At 41.0% G+C, this 20,367-nt stretch overlaps 1 protein-coding gene across 14 annotated transcripts in view; it reads right to left on the minus strand.

Annotated features, from left to right (window-relative positions):
- The window catches only part of abcc9 (ATP-binding cassette, sub-family C (CFTR/MRP), member 9), a 65,792-nt gene that overhangs the window by 12,858 nt on the left and 32,567 nt on the right, over window positions 1–20,367 (minus strand). For 8 of the 14 annotated variants that reach the window (XR_002275953.1, XR_002275949.1, XR_002275951.1 and 5 more), the window contains 20 exons: window positions 17,778–17,883; window positions 16,506–16,544; window positions 15,277–15,315; window positions 12,798–12,899; window positions 12,547–12,631; window positions 12,312–12,392; window positions 11,256–11,393; window positions 10,790–10,915; window positions 10,523–10,622; window positions 10,112–10,185; window positions 9,588–9,794; window positions 8,669–8,823; window positions 7,972–8,041; window positions 7,666–7,823; window positions 7,295–7,387; window positions 6,375–6,477; window positions 5,248–5,361; window positions 3,908–4,028; window positions 3,215–3,345; window positions 1,521–1,599 (listed from right to left, as the gene is read on the minus strand). Coding sequence is in view for 3 of the 14 variants with exons in the window: in XM_020613331.1 (XP_020468987.1) it covers window positions 1,521–1,599; window positions 3,215–3,345; window positions 3,908–4,028; window positions 5,248–5,361; window positions 6,375–6,477; window positions 7,295–7,387; window positions 7,666–7,823; window positions 7,972–8,041; window positions 8,669–8,823; window positions 9,588–9,794; window positions 10,112–10,185; window positions 10,523–10,622; window positions 10,790–10,915; window positions 11,256–11,393; window positions 12,312–12,392; window positions 12,547–12,631; window positions 12,798–12,899; window positions 15,277–15,315; window positions 16,506–16,544; window positions 17,778–17,883 (2,121 nt within the window). In the remaining 11 variants the exon portion in view is untranslated. The remainder of the gene's footprint in view (window positions 1–1,520; window positions 1,600–3,214; window positions 3,346–3,907; window positions 4,029–5,247; window positions 5,362–6,374; window positions 6,478–7,294; window positions 7,388–7,665; window positions 7,824–7,971; window positions 8,042–8,668; window positions 8,824–9,587; window positions 9,795–10,111; window positions 10,186–10,522; window positions 10,623–10,789; window positions 10,916–11,255; window positions 11,394–12,311; window positions 12,393–12,546; window positions 12,632–12,797; window positions 12,900–15,276; window positions 15,316–16,505; window positions 16,545–17,777; window positions 17,884–20,367) is intronic. The other 6 variants (XR_002275955.1, XM_020613332.1, XR_002275956.1 and 3 more) reach the window with 4 other exon arrangements.

Genomic DNA, 20,367 nt, shown 5'->3' on the forward strand with positions numbered 1-20,367 from the left:
ATTTGGCTTGATGTTGTAAAATGTTACAGAACAAATAAACAATTGATGCATTAAAAAAAGTTCTTATTGTCTATGCCTTTTCTTGTGCGTCCTCTGCTTTACCCCTTAATGAGTCCTGCACTAAAGTTAGGGCATCACTGTAGTAGAGTCTACTGAATTTTAGCTCTTTATCACCGTCATCACCTTTACTTATTCAGGGAACGACCAGTTGGGAGCAGGCTCTCATTCTCAATGGTGCCCTGACATACAATTAACACCCTCGAAAGAGTAAAACAAACACACAAATAAAAACAATATAATATATACACAAAATGAATGTGAATAAAATCATATTAACACAGTATCCATCATATGTTACACTCACATTTAAACTGCAGATTCTATATAAAAGCAGTTTAAACCGAGATAAAGGAATGAGCGCAGCCAGTTTAGTTTTTTCCTGCCAACTGTCCCATCTTTGAGGGGCATAGTAACAGAAGGACATCTTTCCTTAGTAGGACATCTTTCCTACTTCTGTACTGGCAAAAAAAAGGCTGCAGAACAAGATAAACTTGTGAATACGTCTGGTACGTTGATGATTTATAACTCAGGAGGTGTAATACAATCGTGTGCTCCTCAGTGGAAAGAGATGGCCAATTTACTTTCTGATATAATTCACAATGGTGAGTCCTAAAGGGACCTCCAGTAACCAAAAAACCCATCAAAAGCATTTGCAGCCTTTGGACCAGTTTAGTGAGACTGAATCATTGTAGAGTTTGATAATTGAAGCCCTTTGTGAAGAGACAACATGGATAAGAACATCAGGCTACAGCACGTTTCAGTCTAATGGTTCTAAATGTATAGATGAAAAACTAATGTTCTGGGTCCTACAGACGAATGGGCCACATCTGTAATCAGTGCAGGAACTAAGAGGGAGTAGATTTATACAGTTTGAAAAGTTTACAATCAGCACTTTAGACTTCAGAAAGGAACTGTAAACTGACAGGGTGATTATGTTCCAAGTTAAAAAAAAAAAGGAATAAACAACACAAGCATTGTTAGATCCATTGTTATATCAGCATAATTTAAACTAAAGATAATTCTGTCTCATCCATATCAGTACTGTTAGTTCTGCAGATTCCTGAACTGCCTCTCTGCTTCCTGAAGACATTACACCCACTGTCAATGTCAAAAATTATTTTAGCTCATAAATCACTTTAAGATGTGAGAGTACATCTTCTTTATCTCGTCAGTAGATCAGAGAAAATTCTTAAACAATGTAAAGTCACAACAAGGAACTGACAGAGTTGTGTTGTTTTTTTTAGGGTTGAGAGTTACTCAATGAAAAAACCCTGAGAGAAATGTTCCCAAATAGACAAGAGAATCTCTCCCTTTAACGAGACATAAACATACTCAACCAGTGACAGACAGCAGGACAAAGGACGAGACAGATGGCAGGAATAGAAACCAAAGATGAAAGAGGTGGAAAAACACAGCATGAGCTCTCTGTTTGTGAACAGTGTGACAGGAGACAGACCCACCGTCAAAGACATCCACCATGTTGAAAAAGGCCAAGGACAGAGAAGACTTCCCGCTGCCTGTGCGACCACAGATTCCCACCTAACAGGATGAGGAGAGGCAAGTCAGTAAGCTTCACTGTGACACTGCTGTGAGACATCAGACGCCTGCGTGATAACAAGAGTCGCAGGAACACGCTGTGTGTGGATGGAGCATGGTCCCCAAGTGTCGGTTACATGAAGGCATGTGGATGTGACACCAGTGGGCACCTTGCTAAAAGTACAGTAACAAAAACAAAGTCTGGCAGTGCCTTGTGTTGTTCCTCAAAGAGATATAGACACAGACAAATATACTTCACTGCATCAACCGTGAATTTACTTTTGTCTCAGTCTTTTAATTCAGTAGAAAATCAAGCCCACTGTGTTGGAATTAGGAAAGCAGTGACTTCCAAGGTGCTGAGATGGATGGACTCATCTTTGCAAGAAAAAAAAAAACCCTTGAAAGACCAAAATGACCCAAAGCACAGCTGAGACAGACAAGTTGCCAAGATGAACTTGGGGTGAAACAACATTTTTCCAAGGACAGCGAACAACAGAGGGAGATCATGGAATTACTGCATGACCCATAGGGCATGAACAGGATTAAGTAAACAAAGTCAGTCAAACTCTGGAAGTGTTTTGCTCAGTGGACTTCAACCTTTTTTACTCTGAGAGTTACTCTGATAAAATGAAAACGGCTGAGAGCTACTCTTGTTTTATACTAGGCTACTAGTTACATTTATTCACATACAGAGAATGTGAAGTTGTAGTCATGCCGCACTGATGTACACTACATGCATCTATAAGTTAACAAAAAATAAATACTATCCCATACAGCTGCATACTGTAGCAAATGCTTCAACTGCATCCAAATGTCCACTTTAGTGTTCAGTTTGAGCACAGAAATTGATTCATCTGCCGTGTTTCTGTTATCTGCTGTCAGCTGCTAGCTAGTGTTAGCTCCCACACTGAGAGCTAAGAACAGGGAGCGGTCATTTTTTAGTGTATCGCCCTCATCGACGGGATCTCTAGGTCGGCTATGAGTCAGCTACAGTCAGCTAAGGTTTTCCATTCTGAATTACCACAGTCAGTAAAGTGAGATCAAATATTAATACTCAACACATTTTGTATCAAAAACATAAGAATCAGTCAGGGCATCAGATTGCCAAGCTTATTTGTTTAATAGATTGCATGTACTGTTGGGCTCCTTATGAACACAAACAACAATTTGTTTTTAATTAACTTATAGATGTGTGTAGTGTATATCTCTATGATGGATAATGAGCACCAGCTCATAAAATAGCACGTTTACCCAAAATTCTACACGGTGTGGCGACAAGTTCACATTCACTATAGACATTTCTCCACTTTGTCACTTCAGTGTGACTGAAGTCCTTTTTTCCCAGCAGCACAGTGTGAATTTCCTGCTACCTACAGTCACTTCAGCAGAGGTATTAGCACAGTACTGCTAGTTACTGCTAGTTTAATGGCAGCTCTGGCTGTTGGTCATGGCACAGTGGATTCCTGAGGGAGCTTCTTCCCTTAATCTAAATATCTGAAGAAATATTAAATCTTGAAAAGCAGCACAACTGATCACTATTGGTCCTTTTAAGCCACTGTACCACACACACCGATCAGTGCAGCCCCACTCTGCCCTCTCACAGCATCGTGTTAATTACCTTCTGGCCTGGTTTGATGTAAGCGTTGACGTGTTTGAGCACCGGTTTGAGCGTGGAATCATAGCGCACACTCAGGTCCTGGATCTTTATCTCACCACTCTGAGGCCAGTTGTCGGGCACCTGAGAGGCTTCTGGAGGGAGAGAAACACAGGAGGGTTTACTCCTCCATGTCTGCTTTAACTCTCTTAACTCTCCTAAAATACACTAGACCAGAAAACTAAATGCAGTCTGTGGTTAGAGACCACTGCAACAAATAACAGGCCACTAACTGCTCGCCAGCTGTCTGTGTTAAAGTCCTGGCTGCCGTAAACAGAAGCAGAGTTTTCCTATTAATGTGCTACTCAGGTTCCCTAAAGCTGATTGGTTGCACATCTGATTACAGTGGCTTCAGACAGCAACCAGCCTTTAGTGTCAGCTTGTTCTACATGTACCTAGGTCCAGATTTAAACATCGTAGGGTTTGGGCTTTTGCGGTAGTGGCTCAAAGACTGGAACAGCCCACCACCAGACATAAGCTCTGCCCCCAATCCAGCTGTGACTTATTAAATAAAATGCAGGCGTGTAGTACTGGTACCTGCCTTTACACCTTTCTTTGTCTGAGATGTCATCTAGCTTTAAGAGTAGTCACATGTGAAAGTAACTTAAAAGACAGAGATAACGAAGTTTGGCAGCTCAATAATAAAAACGCGGTTACCCATAGACCCCTCGTAGTTCTCGGACTCTGTGCTGAGGAAGCTGTTGACCTTCTTCACAGCCGACATCTGGACCTCTAGGTCTGCCAGGTTCCTCACAACCCAGTTCAGGTAGTTGGTGACCTGCACAGTGACACACAAGCAAACCACAATGAACATGAGATGGCTCCTGTTGATTCCCTTATTTAAATTTACCTTAAATCTGCTATTAGAAAGCCATGAGTATAAATGTGAACATTTAAAGACCAACTCTGGTGTAAAGTGAAGTGAGAGCACACTAATTTATTTAGAACAGTGTTTCCCACACACTGATTTATTCGTGGTGGGCCGCCACAATATCAACATTGACCACCACAGGCTGATTTAAAATAGGTTCAGTCTTAATAATATAAACTGAAATAATGCGACAGGTATACCCTCTGTAAGACCAACCCTAAGGGCCTTGCTGCACTGCCATATTACATAACCTATGTATTTTGACGTGTCCGCTTGTTTATGTTGCTCTACAGCTGCCAGATGAACCTCAGGGTGCTACAACCCTACACAGCTGTAAGTGATTTAAGTCACACAGTGTATCTGCTCTCAGCATCAAACTGAGTTTTTAATATTACAGCAACAGCAGAATAAAAAAGGACAAAAGTCCACTGTCAAGCAGAAGAATCAAAGCAGAGGTACAGTTAAGCCAGGCAGACACTGTACGGATTTGGACCGATTTTAGACCCGATTCAGTCGTGCCTGACTACTTTTAGAGTCAAGCCAGTTGTGGTTTGACGTACAGCATGAGCAGGGTTCCGGCGCCTGTTTTATGACCTGAACGACTAACGATCTGCCTCCTGACCACTTGGGTGGATTTTTGGCATGTCAGAAATCTGGTCAGCTGTGTTGCAGATCTACGGTCCAAAGGTAGCTCAGTGCACTTGTGAGTAAAATGGCTTAAGGTAATGCTGTTTTTCATTTGGTTGACCTCAACTTTACAGCGGTTGTCACTGAACACACCTGCTCCAGGGTTCTGTGTCCAGTGTGAGCACCCACATCATGCCCAACTAAGTGAATGTACCATGTGAGCAGTGAAGTCGCAGATTCTGACCGTGCAGTCGGGCTGATTTAAACATATAGTGTGAGTTAACACATCGTATACGACCAATAAAAGTCGTACAATGCCTGCTCGGCTTTAGTGAGACATAAAAGAAAAGAAATGTAAGTGTAGTTTTTTGCAGTAATTGAGGCCAGGCACTTTAGCAGATACACGACAAACAACAGTGTGAGAGAACATAAGACCAGAATGACTGACTGCAAAGGAAGTGAAACAGTGTGAGAGAACATAAGACCAGAAAAAACGCACAGTGAGGGCGTAGGTGAGACCGAGGCCCACCAGGCCTTCAGAAGGCAGACTGTAGCCTAAACACCATATGGATGCTCCAGCTGCTGCAAACACCAGCACTGCTCCGAGGTAGTCCTGCACAGAGACGGAGAACAAAAGAAGTGTTTACTCACTGAACATAGTCGACATGTCCACTTTGAGCTACAAGTTTATCCCGTTTTCCAACATGCGGTAAACATGTCAAACAAGGGGAGCTGTAACTCATCATAATACAGCAGGAGTGATGCATCAGATAAACCCTGTACCCTTTTATACGTCACAGTAAAACATATTTCCATTAATTTAACACGTCTAATTTTGTGGTTAAAAACAGAGAACTCTTGTGATGATGTCAATATATATCTTGCCCATCCAAATTATGCAGTGATTTACTGTATACAATGTTAGAACTGTATCTGTGAGAAAACCAGTAACCAGTCATGTATGGTTCCCGTAGCTGGTTCTACTTTGGATCTGGTTCCAAATGAACCCCTTATCAAACCTGTCATTCACATTCCAGGTGATGTTTACGATCTTCAGCCTCTTTGATAATACAGATGTTGCCACAGGAAAAACATTTTCAATCTGGTGAGAACTTAGTTATTCTATTTGTCACTTATCAATGAAGTTCACACTGTTAGTGTCAGGCTGTCTGGTAGATGGTCATCACAATTAAAATAACTAGTTGTGGTTATAAAAAGCTAAATTCATAAATATTGAATTGTTTGCTCCACAAAATAGTTTAAAGGTGTTTTACTGATGCAGTGCATGAAATTAAAATACTAGCAACCTTCTTATGTGCCTCAAAAAAGTTCCTTAAAAATCATTATGTAAAAAATATATATACACACACACACACACACACACAATAAATATTAATCAGATTGGATAGAAAGGATTTTACTAAAAATTGATCTACTTGTTTAAATGTTTTATTGTACGTTTTATTTATTATTTCTTTTATTATAACTTATTTATATATTATATATATTTTATACATTGTAGTAGTTGCTAACATAAATCTCATGGTAACTTTACAATAGCAATAAAGGGGTTTGATTAGATTTGATTCGATTCGATAAGACAATATTCACAAACTTGCTCCTCACCGTTCGGAGCTCCAGCCAGCGGTTGGCAGTAGACAGAAACAGGTAGGCGGTGTTATTGGTGTCCGTCAGCTCCAGCATTCGCAGTTTAAAACGAGCCTCGTGTCTGAAACACATATACATACAACACATCACTTCTATTCTTCTATAAATCTCTCCAACGTAATACTTTGTTTGCTGCCGTCATCATCTGTGTTCAGTAGTAAATCATCCATCCATTATCTATACCACTTATCCTTAAAAGGGTAGTGGGGCCTGGAGCCAATCCCAGCTGACAATGGGTGAGAGGCGGGGTCGACACTGGACAGGTTGCCACTTAACAGACACACAACCACACACACTCACACTCAACTCCTACGGGCAATTTAGAGTCGCCAATCAACCTGCCTGTCTTTGGACTGTGGGGGGAAGCCGGAGCACCCAGAGAGAACCCACACAGGCACAGGGAGAACATGCAGACTCCACACAGAAAGACCCTGGGTTGGCCGGGGCTCGAACCCAGAACCTTCTTGCTAACACCACGCTGCCCCAGTAGTAAATCACCGCCATCTAAATCAGACTTGTTTTGGAAGGAGACCACCATTAATGGCAATGGGAACCATCCCATGACTGCCAAGAATCTGTCTCAGCACTAGATTCACTGTGTGTGTGTGCATGATGTGTGTTTCAGGGTTTGTATATTTATGTGTGTGAGGAAGAAGAAGTCCTCAGGGAAGAGAGGAGAAAACAGCATGAGAGTTATTCAATGTTGGATTAAACTGACGACGGGAAATAGGGTGAAGACGGGGGTACAAGACGATACTGCTGCTGCTTCTAGCAATATAACTACAGTTAGAAGTAATACTCCTGTCACTACAGTAGCAGTAACACATGTAAGCAAGAGTCCGTTACCGCTACTGGCTCTGACTCATCCCTACTTGTACCTGAATGCTCTTATAGTAGTGAGGCCTTCGGCGGTCTCAGAGAAGTGGCAGAGCAGAGGCAGCTGTGTGGAGTCATCGAGGTCCTGGAGGTCCCTGAGAGAGAAACAGTGACACTATTTCCATTCTGCATATTGTTAATGATGTAACAATTCAAATCTTCTGTATTGTTATTTAACACTGAGGAATAAAACACTAAATTTCTGAAAACAGCTCATGAATTTAAATAAATTTTCACCCAACGATAATGTACACGAGTCCAAAAGGTTTCCTGAAGATGACTGCATCTCAACTGCTCACATTCCCAGACTTGTTTCAGAACAAAAAAACAAAAATAACGCAGCCTATCTGCAACAAATACACTGCAGACTCACTTAGAGGCCACCCGGAAATACTTCTGAATGAAGTAGAAGACCACCCCCAGGGGAACCAGGGTAATCAGAAAAGTAGGAGTGATGGAGGATATGACCCCAATGGCTGACAAACACAGCAACGTGGATCTCGTCAGAGACTCCAGCGTGGAAGGGATATGCTAAGAGAAAGAGAGACAATGAAGTGAGGCCCCATTCATGTTCCTTTAGTGTACCAAAACACAAAAATATAAAAACAATAGGTCAGTTTCTGTACCACGTCACGGTTCTCTAGTCCGTAACGTAAATGATCCTTCATTCATCCTTTACCTGGTCAATGATGTTAGTATCAGCTGAGAATCTGTTGAGGATTTGTCCCAGGGGAGTGATGTCAAAGAACCTGAGGGAGGTCATAAATGCATCAGAAAATACATAAAGCACACGTGGGGTACTTCCATTTAGACAAAGGTGATGTAACCCCACTGTCTGACCTTGCCTCCAGAAGGGGAGAAAGACGGAGAAAGATCAGTGATGTAGCTTTTGTTGTACTTAGTTCACTGTGGTTATTTACTGAACCGGAAAAAGCAACAGATAAAACAGAGCAGGCACAAAGACGATCGATGAACAAAATGGAATGTAAACGCTTAGAGGAAACTCACAAGTGCTTTCTTGGAGCCAAGACATATTTGTGAAGCTCTACTTTCCTGTTGTTCATCATTTCTAAAGCCAAGTCTACCTATGCTAATAATTTTACCTCATCCCCACTGTGTAGACACTGTACCGTACATAACATAGCTACTGAGCCAATCAGACTATCACAAACTAATACTAACACACACAAGTGAACACATAGGTACAATAAATAGCCCAAAAGTTTAACTAACATACACAACTTCTACGTTGTACAAGTCTTTAAACCTTCTTCAATTTGTACCTTTTGTGGTGCTGTCAAACAACTACAATTAAAGCTACAGCAGGCCAGCGCTGAGTGAGCAGCTCCTTTACAGACTAGTGTGAGTCTGTGTACCTGAGGGGAGCGTGGATGATCTTGTTGAGTAGGTTGTGGTGCAGGTTGATGGCTGCAGACAGACCCAGAAACTCCACACTGAGAGAGGTGAAGAGGCATAAAATGATTCCAGCCGCACAGAGGATGATAAATACCGGCAGGTAGTAGGAGTCCTGCTGTGGGTCAAACACAGGCGCACAGTGTATAAACACAATCAACATTATTAACAGTAATTACTTTCTGACATTTTATTGTACAATGTGTTACAGCTGTATACACTAACTGTACCCTTTTCATGTGTTATCCATTCGTTATCTATACTGCTTATTCTACCAAAGTAGAAGTAGAAAAGCATCAGATTTGTACATAAATATACTAAGAAAACTTCCATTAATGAATTTATATCGCGTTTCTCTCCATTTTTTCTTTTACTGAGCGTTGGCACACTGTCACTAAAACAATCACCACATCCTGCATCGATGATGTTTTTCCTCAAATGTCCCTATTAGGGATGCATCAGGACGCATTAGCATTTACACTACACTGTGGTTAAGTCACCTTGGCTTCAGGGACTGGATCAAAAATGTGTCCCGGACCACCTTGGCTTCAGGGACTGGATCAAAATCTGTCTCGATGGTTGTTGACACTCGTATTTAGCACCGTCCACTCGTGATCTGATCGCCCAGAACGCATTTTAAAGCCAAGTCTAAACGGAGTCAATGTCTCTCGTGTGTGGTTAATATACTGTATGTCTATGGTATTTGGTGAACCCCTTACACACCCCCATAATGTAATGACTATAACACTGCATTTCCAGTTCCCTTTTAGAGTTCTTTTTAATGATTTCTCATCTTTTTCACTGTTATAATAGTTTTATTTTGCTACATGAGAATCAACCTTCAAAGTAACAACAGAAAAACCCCATGAAGTCACAGTGTACCTCCATCTCCAGAGTGCCAGGGGTGGGGAGGGTGGTGTTGCTCCTGAGACTCTGAGGCAGGCTGGCTCCACTCTTACTGGTTTGGGAGGATGTCCACAGAGCCAGCCAGTAGTCAATGGCAACAATAACAGAGTGTTTGAGGAGGTTAGAGGACACCACCAGGAAGACCATAAAAAAACCACCAGAGGACAGGTAACACCAGCACACCTGAGGAGGTGAAGGAGCGATGCAGATGTCACTAGTAACGCTGTAGAAAACTAACCGCTGATAAACCAGGTTGTGATTATTACTGGTGCAACTTAGGTCTCCACAAGTGTAAAGATCAACTTTAAACTTATTTTCTCTGTAGGAGTTTAGATGGGTGTTCAAACACAACACACAAATTTAAGACATAACTTTGGGCTCAAAAATTGTGACACTTTATGAATCTAATTACTAGTTGGCTAACTTCAAAAGTGACAGACTGAATGATGGACAAATGTGTGAGTGTCAAACAGAAGTGTGCAGCTGTTTACACAGGTTACCTTCCATGGGATCTTTGATCGTCTGTTAGTGGTTGTGGACAAGTTGTCATCATCTTCCTCCTCCTCTTCTTCCTCTGACAGGATGAAGACCAAATTAACAACAATGTGATTCAAGCAAACAATATTACAAACATGTTTCCATTTCATACTTTCTTTAAATTCCAAATAAAACAGATGCTAGATGATAAAATAGTGCCACAAATGTAAAAATGTAAAATCTGAAAAGTTTGTGTTTGGGCACCTTTTCCAAGTCCATCATTTACACTTCAAGTTTTAGCTTTTCAGCTACGTTCAGTTACATGTGATCATGTTTTTGTTGCATCTGAGAGGGAACCACTGATGACTTAAGACAACAATTAAAGAGCAAGATCAGAAATTTGCCACAGACAATGAGTTTAGGAAATCCCTTACCTTCATCCTCATCATCTATTAGGTTCTTGGCATCTCTGGAATAGAAAGCTCTCCTCAGAGTTTTCCTCTCTAGTGTTGTTTGACTGTCCTGCTGTACGTCCTACATAAGGAGACACAGTGGATTATAAACACATTAGATCAGGAACAGAGTAGAAACTGAACTGAGCCAAGCAGATCAGCACTGTGTGGTTACAAAGTCATTCAAGGTCACATATTGTACGTTCATTTAGACTTCTGGTGTTTATATCCAACACCATGTCACACTACCTTCTCCAGATCCTGGTCTTGTCGGTTCATCAGGGTTTTCCAGTGATCATAAAGCTCAATATCATGAGTCTGAATGTCCTTCAGAGTTCCTTCCCTCAGTACAGAGCCGTCCTTCATCGCTATGATCTGGACACAACATACAGAAAACATTAAAATAACATGGGATAGACTGCTATGATGCTAACAATGGAAGCTAAACTAGCTCTTCTGTGTAAGGAAGGTGAAAAATACACAACAATCACAACTTATTACAGTGATGCCTAAAAATCTAAGCCAGAACCTAAATGTTACAATTGGAATTAAAATGACATGACACAAGCCAACTACAGTGATGTCCTTTGTGAAGAAGTTCAGTAAAAACATGTTAAAGTCATCTTTTAAGCATAGAATAGGAAAATTAGGCATGACTAATGTACTGTATATACAAGATACTTAGGGTTTTGTTATATCAGTTTAGTAGTCCTACCCAGTCAGCATGTATGAGGTACTGCAGTTTATGGGTGACCAGGACCACAGTGCGTTTATCATCCTGCAGGAACTTGAGGATTCCTTCCTGCATCAGGTGATCACTGAGGTGGATGTCCAAGGCTGAGAACGGGTCGTCCTGTGAGATATCAAGAGATTTAAAGAAAACATGAAATGAGGCAGGTGCACAACAGAGCAGTGATTAGCACTGTCGCCTCACAGCCAGAAGGCTCCAGGTTAGAGCCCCGGCCGACCCGGGGTCTTTCTGTGTGGAGTTTGCATGTTCTCCCTGTCCCTGCGTGGGTTCTCTCCAGGTACTCCAGCTTCCTCCAACAGTCCAAAGACATGCATCTTGGGTTGACTGGAGACTCTAAATGGCCCGTAGGAGTAAGTGTGAGTTTGTGTGGTTTGTCTGCATGTCACCCCCGTGATAGACTGGCGCCCTGTCCAGGGTGGCCCCCGCCTCTCGTGTTGGCTGAGAATGGTATCCAATGGTAGAGTTATTCACAAACACTGTGAAAAGTTCTGAACAACAGTGTCTGCCAAATATCGCAAATCTGTTTTGCTCCATCAGTGTCTGTCTTACTAGGTTGGCAAGTGTGTAATTGTCTAAACAGATTATTTCATTTATTTCACAGTGACTGTATGTGACTTACTGTATATACTCTGGTCCTAAGATCAGATATGAAACGCACAAGCAGCTGCACTTGCACAGTAAAACAATGTAACATTACCTAATCATTAAACATCATGGTTTTACAAGTGACACATTTTTACCAGACATTACAAAGTGTGATGAATGTATAAAAGAATGCCAGTGATAGCTTTTAAGGTGGAATGTAAGCTTGATAACCAATTAAAGCCTGCGACTACTCAGAAAGATAAACACATGACGGCACAGCGGAGAGAGACATGAATAAGACCCAGACACCTCCTCATTCCTGAGGCCAACATATACTATGTCCTACCATACAATCAATCATAAGACATGGCTGAAACTAACCCAGTAAAGGAAAAAAACTCCAGTATATGTACATTTTTATGAGGTTTAGCTCACCAAGAAGACAATGTTAGTGTTCTGGTAGAGGGCTCTGGCCACACAGATTCTCTGTCTCTGTCCGCCACTCAGGTTGATACCCTGAACCACACAACAAGTACACAAAAACAATGCAAATATGTTCAGTGTTAACATCTGAAATGTAATCTGACATACTATGCACCTCACTTTATTCATTAGCCATGCTGCAATGATAAATCATCATGAATATTTTTGAGCAAAAAACCAAACATACCCTCTCTCCTATCTCCGTTTGGTCTCCAAAAGGCAGCAGGTCGATGTCTGGCTGTAGGGAGCAAGCATCAATCACCGCTTTGTACCTTAGAAACATAAAACAACCAGCGTTATCACAGATGAACTTCATGTTAGAAAAGATCTGCAACATCCACCTAACAGCACCAGGTGTTTGCATGCTAGTTGTTCATCAGCCCTAATGCCAAACAGCAAAAGATGAACTCAAAAGCACTCCGGAAACTGGGGGTTTACCTCTGCTTACTGAAGTGGCCGCCAAAGGTGATGTTATCCTCCACTGTAGCGTTGAGCAGCCAGGACTTCTGAGCAGCATAGGCCACAGAGTTCCTGTTCTTGCTGGGTGCATCATGGGAAACAGAGAAAAGCAGATATCAGGTAAGAATGAGTCCAAGCCCTATATTCATAAAGCTTCAAAGAGAAGGAGTACTGAGCCAGTGTCACTGATCAGTTTCACGAACATTACCGTTGATTCCTTATAGGCATATTTTAAAAGACTTAGACCAATCCCATCTTTTTGGCTAATCTGTGAGAATCAGCTTAATTATTTTTGTACACAATTCATCCTTTATGTGACAAGGTGTTTAACCAAATTATATAATTAGCATGATCATATTTTTTATAATGCCTAATAAGTTTTAATCAGGATAACAAGAAACGCTGTCTACCATCACATATAGTATGTGGAGTTAGCCTGTACTATTGTTAACATTTTGTATTTGCAGTATCTGTGTGCTTTTATGCAGGTCAGCACAACAGATCTTTATGTTTCAGCATTTCTACCAGTAACCTTCAGTTCTAAATACTTCATAAGCCAGGCTTTTTTTTACAAATCTAATTCCAGTTTCAGCTAAAAAGCTTTTGTCCTGAATCAGGAGAAAAGCTAGCATCAGATCAGTACTCCTGTTCTGACCAGCTTTATGAATGTGGCACCCAAACACAAAAAGGAAAAGAGGGAGCACTGTGCCAAACACCACACAACAAGAAAAATACTCTGTCCAATATGAGAGACAACTATGGGTCATGGATTAGGTAAAAATGATCTGCAGGTCATCACCAATGGCAAGAACAGAATCAACACTAACACCAGCTACAGCAACACAAACAAATGAAAACACCAACAATGACAACTATGACATAATGACATTCCCTTTTAATTCAGACTTGTTTATATCTGATCCTCCGCCACTTAAATAAGAAATATACAGTAATACAACTGTATACATCTCATATACTTGTATTTGTTACATGTACACACATTGGGTTTTGCTGCTTATTACAGCTGGTACAGTATCTGCTCCTATGTTTCATGGTTTCCTTTTTCATTGCTCTGATGCTTTCACTGCAGGACTCAAATTAAACCATATTATATGTGGAGCAGAAGCATATATGATCTGTTTTGTTACAATCTATACTTTAAATTCAGCAAAATTTTATTCATCATAATTTTCCTTCTGACAGGGGGCATCTTGTTCACATGAACCAATACAAACATACAGCACAGTTTACAGTGTACGAAAAACATGCACATACTGTATGCTGGTGTCCCAAATATCACAGACAGTGACACTGATACTTATTTATCAGTGATACTGATAAATAAAAAATATATATTAGCAGAGCATGTCTGAGTTTGGGCAATGATTCCCAGTATTAAAAGCACAAACCAGTTCAGGATCACATGGCACAAAACCAATGAGGAGGAGAAACAAGCTGAGCAGAAGATAGTACACAGTGAAGGCTGACGCAGTTGTTCCTGAACACATACATATCAAACATGACGCTGATGTGGCCGGCAGAATTCTGAATGATAGATCCTAGACTTGGAAGACTGTCTTGCTTACAAAGCCACCACACTAAAACTGCTCCAACTATAGAGTTTGTCAGTGAACAAATGAGTGTGAAACAGAAAAGAAAAGCGCATACAACATCTTTTCATGCATTTTCAGACATATTCTATAAACATCCCATTTATTATTTTACTTCCCTCCTCTTTGGAAATGTATTTTAACAGTTGTTTAAATTTGTGTGTGTGTGTATTTTTGCCCTCCCCAACTACATACATGAGAGAGTCAGAATATTAGGAACACCTCTAAATATAATGTAGTCCAGTACAACAACATCTTTAACTACAACCTCCATGAAAAACATATAACTGAACTGATACATTTATGACAGAATCACCAAAAACTGAAATATTCTGAGCTTCATAAACACAGATGTTAAGGCAGAAGTGTTGCATTGAATTGCATATGACTGCACAGGTGTACCTAATAAAGTGGCTGGTGAGTGACTTTTTATATTCCTTTATTAAATCAAAATAAATCTATAAAAAGGTTAAAAGAAGATTAAGACAGTATAATGCACTGTGAAAAATAAATTCAAGCTGAGGCCAGATGCACTGCATCTTTAAAGAAGCTTTATTTATTGTCATTGTGACATGTACAGCGAAATTTTGTTTGGACCCGAGGGCCACGGGCTGCTACATGCATACACGATGGGGGGGGGCCGCACCACTGTCACCTCTCCCTTTAAACACTATATGTATGTGTCCATGATAAACACAGCCTGAATTTCTGCAAAAGAACTTTTCTCTGTGGTGGAAACCAGTACTTTCTTCTGAGGGAGGCAAGTGAAAACTGGGGTTAGAACAGATGAGCACAAAACAGGGGTCAAAGGGTCACTTCAGATCTGAAACAGGAAGAAGAACATATACCTCCTGATGTCTTCGCCGGTCTCCTCTGTCTCTGACCAACTGTCAAAGTCATGTCAGTGAGTTAGAACCTAGTGCAATCGACTGAGTGTATACTGGTGTATGAGCGGATATATGAACATACAACCGAATAAGGCAAAAGGACAAGGAGAGAAGAGCAACAAGTTTTTCAGCTGGGGAAAAGCAAAACAAAACAAAACAAAAAAACAGAAAACATGGAAAAAGAAAATAAAGGCGTAAAGAAAAGCAGAGAGCTGGAACAGACAGATGTGTTTTGATGTTAGCCTGCCAACTGTTAACTGAATTAACCTTCCCACCCAGAAAAGAAGAGCCATGTAAGAGATGCATTCATTGTGTGTCTGTAATAACTAGGTTTTATGGCTTCTTCAACAATGGTGTCTCATATTTTAAGAGCACAAGGGTGTATGTATTAATGTTGCCCTGGGAAATCATGCCAAATGTCAGACCGAACAAATACTGTAGCAGTGTTTCAGAAAACAGACACATGACATGAATTACTTAGGTGCCATAACTCTCTGGTGTCGTCAGTGAACCTCTTTAGCATGAACTTGAAGGCTACACTGTCCAAATGTGGCCCAAACAAGGCTCAATCTGGCACTGATGTTATTACTGATACTGTACTTACATGTTACACCCAAATAATATTATAGATACATTATAGATTTCATTAGTTAATTTTCAGTAAATTTTTATTTATTATTACTTTTGTCAGTTTCACATTATTTCAATGGCCACTGTGAGTTTCTCTTTGTTTAACAGAAGGGTACCAACAATTTTGTCCACGTCTGTATGGTAAATGTGACGTCTATGTTGTCATCACTTGCTGGCGACACTGATCTCCAGGTCAATATGTCAGAACTTGTTTGAACCCCTGTGTGTGTGTTCCTGACTTCTGTAATATCTTTTACTCACAACAGATAAAAGTATTTCTAGAGAACACAGGAACATGTTATCTGACATCAGCACAGGAGGAGTAGCAAACGACAACCTTGGAGCTCATCATCAGTTTTTAAAGGCTCTGAAAATGAACTAAACTGAGCAGTAGTCATCCAGAGCCACAGGTGAACTTAACTTCTGGTTTAAGATAGTTACACTTAATATGAACCACTTTGAATAAGGTAGTTTAGCTAAATGTATAAAAGGTTTGTGTGAATGTTTATGGTCTGTGCAAATAATTGTGTTTACAAAAGAGCAGATCAGAGAGAAAGTACCTTATGTTCCCCTCGTGGACCATCTCACAATCAGGCAGCCTGATATGGCAAGAAGGCAGGCAGTAAAGAAACAGAAACCAGACACATACAGTCACATGAAGAGAGGCACAGCTGTGCTCACACACACAGACAGACAGCAAAGGATAGTGTGCAGCCCTGGTGGCCCCAGATCCTATTATTATAGTGATGTGCATCTTCAGTCTGTGATTTGTTTAGTTTAAGTTCAGACTTCCTGTAAGATAAAAATGCAGCTGAAGCCGGCGTTAAGAAGAAAGCAACATTTGCGTGGGTTCTCTCCGGGTACTCCAGCTACATCCCACAGTCCAAAGACATGCAGCTTAGGTTGACTGCTGATTCCAAATTTCCCATAGGAGTGAGTGTGGGTGTGTGTGGTTGTTTGTCTACATGTCAGCCCTGTGATAAACTGGCGACCTGTCCAAAGTGGACCACGCCTCTCGCCCAAAGGATGGATGGATGGAAGTGTACATTTCAACAGAAAGTAGCCCGATCCAGTAGTCTGTTGTCTTCTTCTTCTCATCTTGGTGTGCCAAGCAGCAATGTGCTCAGTCTAATGTTATGCAAGTCCTGTTTGCTTACCCATCTCTGTTAAAGTGCTTTACTGACTGTTTCTGTTACATGCATCCACCTGAACGGGACTAGGAAACTGACAAAAATACGCCGGGAAAACACTGCAATGAGGAATCGTTAGCAATGCAAGCTACACATCCAAAGCACGGTAAGAACATGTGCTGTGGTTAACTGAGGGGAAAAGCTAAAACCTGTTGGTAAACTCAGTTATAACCACATCTCAAAAAAAAAAACGGCCTATAAGAGCATTGCTTCAACAGAAATACAAGGTATTTCATTGAATTACTCCCACGGACTCTGTGCTCGTGAAGGTTTTACTGCACATACAGTCTTTTACTGCTTGGTAAAATAATAGAATAAAAACTAATGTTTTAGTTCGCAGGGAACTGGACACACTTTAATACTAGCATTTGAAAGAAAGAAAACAGAAAGGCATAAAAAGATGATTGATGGAATACTGAACAGAAGAAGACGTAATCCACATATTTTAAAAATATGGGCTGTGGACTGTATCATATAATAAGGGTTAATTAGCATTAATACAGCTACAGACGTAGCAATTCTGAAGTATTATCAACAGGCTCATAACTAGTTTTGGGGCCCTAAACAACACCAAAAAAGAAGTTGTATATGATCTTTATAGTGTGACAGTGTCTGCTATAGAGTGTGGTTGTGGCATCTTACTTGCTCCAGCAGACTCTTCCTTCAATGGTCTGCATCTCACCAAGCATAGCCAGCAGCAACGAAGATTTCCCACAACCCACCTGCCCCACAATCATCGTCAGCTGACCTGAACAGAAAGAAACAGTGGAGAAGGTTATTGTTGCTTTAGTCTTGGACTGAACAAGAGGAAGTTTGGATTTATTTTACTTTTCATAAAAAATATTGTGGCTACAGTATATAACAGGGTTTCTCATCTTTCGGGTTGGGATCCCGTGTAGAGTCACTTAATAGGCAGACAGGGTCACAAATATCTAAACTTACTACAGCATATTCAAGTCTGACTTCTAACTTGACACATGCACACAGTCCTGTGAAGCTAGAGACCTAGCGGTGAGCTCACAGATCAGAAAAGGCTGAACAAACCGGCTACAGACTGATGCTCTACAGCAACACTGCCCTTCTTAATCTCACTGATAAAAAATACAAGTATGAGGTGAAGAAACTCGAGCCCTTCCACATCACATGCACACAGACATAGGGTTGTGCGAACAGAACCAAATAACAGTTCCTGTATGGGCGCTGTGCTTGGGAAGTGCCATTTTACAGTAAATATAACTACTCTCACTATGCATTTTATACTACACCAGTTTTCTCCAATATGCAACATGATCTACTGTATTTCTCATGCCACTACGGATGTGAGGACCATATTTGTGCTCTCTGACTACTGTGCAGATTTTAACACTACACTCTGGGGTTTCTACAAGTTAAGATTCAGATGCCCAAAGGTAGTGGAGTCATGCTGTGTTTCCACTGTAGGAACCTAATATACTAGGTACTTCACCCCACATAACCCCCTGGGTTGACGCAGACTGTCCTACTTTGTTTTTCCACTGTATTTTCACTCTGTCGGCCTCTATTTAGAGGAGGGACTGCAACCCTCTCACACACACTCAGCTGAGCAGAGATGAGACAGAGGAAGGATCACTCCATAGTGCAACAATCAGCCAGTAACAGAGACTGTATAAGCAGTTTATCAAACAGCTGTTGAACAAGCATGGCACAAACTTTACAATCTGCTTTATCAGAATCTTCTTTATTGGCCAGGCATGTCAGACACACAAGGAACTTGACTCTGGTACATCAGCTCTCAATGTGCATGTGCATATCCCCATGCAAGGGGCAAGTAAACAGTAAACCAACATAAGGCTGTGTAATATAACAAAATAAGCAGCGTTAACAAGCAGCAAACTATGGAGTATAAACAGGCAGTAAACGATGCAGACAGACAAAGGAATGCTCATTGTGAAATGAGATAAATAGGAATAAAAATAGAGTACTTAAAACTAGAGACCTGTACGAGTCTGTATAATCTGTACAAGGTATATTTGCAGGTATTGCACTGAGGGTTATTGTCCAGTCATACTGTCGTTGGTCAAGTGTTCATCAGAGTGATGGCCAGGGGGAAGAACCTGTCCCTGTGCCTGGTTGTCTTAGTGCACAGTGACCTGTAACGCCGTCCAGAGGGGAGGAGTTCAAACAGGTTGTATCCCGGGTGTGAGGGGTCAGCAGTGATCCTCTCCGCCCTCCTTTTGACCCGTGAGGTGTACAGGTCCTCCCAAAAGAGTATGGGTGCGTTCACACAAAAAATTTTACATACATATACATATATAAAGCATAATTAACAGGTATTCACATTGTCATGGAAAAATGAGGTTCCTGTGCTAGTCGCCACAGTCTGAATTCCTGAGAGTGCTGTACAATGCTAATGTTGCTAGCAGTTGATTGCTGTGTTTCAATTGCATGCTGATATTTGGCCAATTAAATTGGCTTTCTGCACTAGTGTGAGTTGGGTGGGTGGGGGGTTGCTGTCGGGACTGCAGCCCTCCTTAGTAGTAGCTGCAGTTGGTTGTATCTCATAATCACTAATAAATATATACATTTTTATAAGAACTCTGAAAAAATCTGCAAGTATTACACGGATGAGCAGTTTAACAGCAATGTCAAGACTGAGAACAAGCTATCATTAATTCATTTTAATGGCAGAAGTTTATATGCAAACTTTCAGAGTATAAAACATTACCTTAGTAGTCTACAACATTCTTTTAATATAATTGCAATATCTGAGACTTGGATAAACACTGTAAGAGGAATGGATTTTGACCTCGAAGGCTATAACTTGGTATGCACAAACAGAGAGAATAAGATGGGAGGTGGTGTGGCCTTGTACATAGATAAGAACCTTTGTTACAAGAAGGTAGACAAAATGTCTAGGGTAGTAGATAATCTACTCGAATGTGTGACTGTTGAATTACTTTTGGAATTTAAGAAGAATGTTGTAATAAGCTGTATAGGATGTCCGGGTTGCCCAGTAGGTGAACTGCAGGGGGTCTACGGTGTCCTTCAGGTGGGCCAACACCAGTCTTTCAAAGGACTTCATGACTACAGATGTCAGGGTGACATGTCTGTAGTCATTCAGTCCACTAATGGAGGTTTTCTTGGGGACTGTGATGATGGTGGAGCGTTTGAAACAGGAGGGGACTTCACACAGCTCCAGGGACCTGTTGAAGATGAGTGTGAAGATGGGGGCCAGCTGATCAGCACACACTTT

Source organism: Monopterus albus, unplaced genomic scaffold (assembly GCF_001952655.1).
Source record: "Monopterus albus unplaced genomic scaffold, M_albus_1.0 scaffold132.1, whole genome shotgun sequence".
Classification (NCBI taxonomy): Eukaryota; Metazoa; Chordata; class Actinopteri; order Synbranchiformes; family Synbranchidae; genus Monopterus; species Monopterus albus.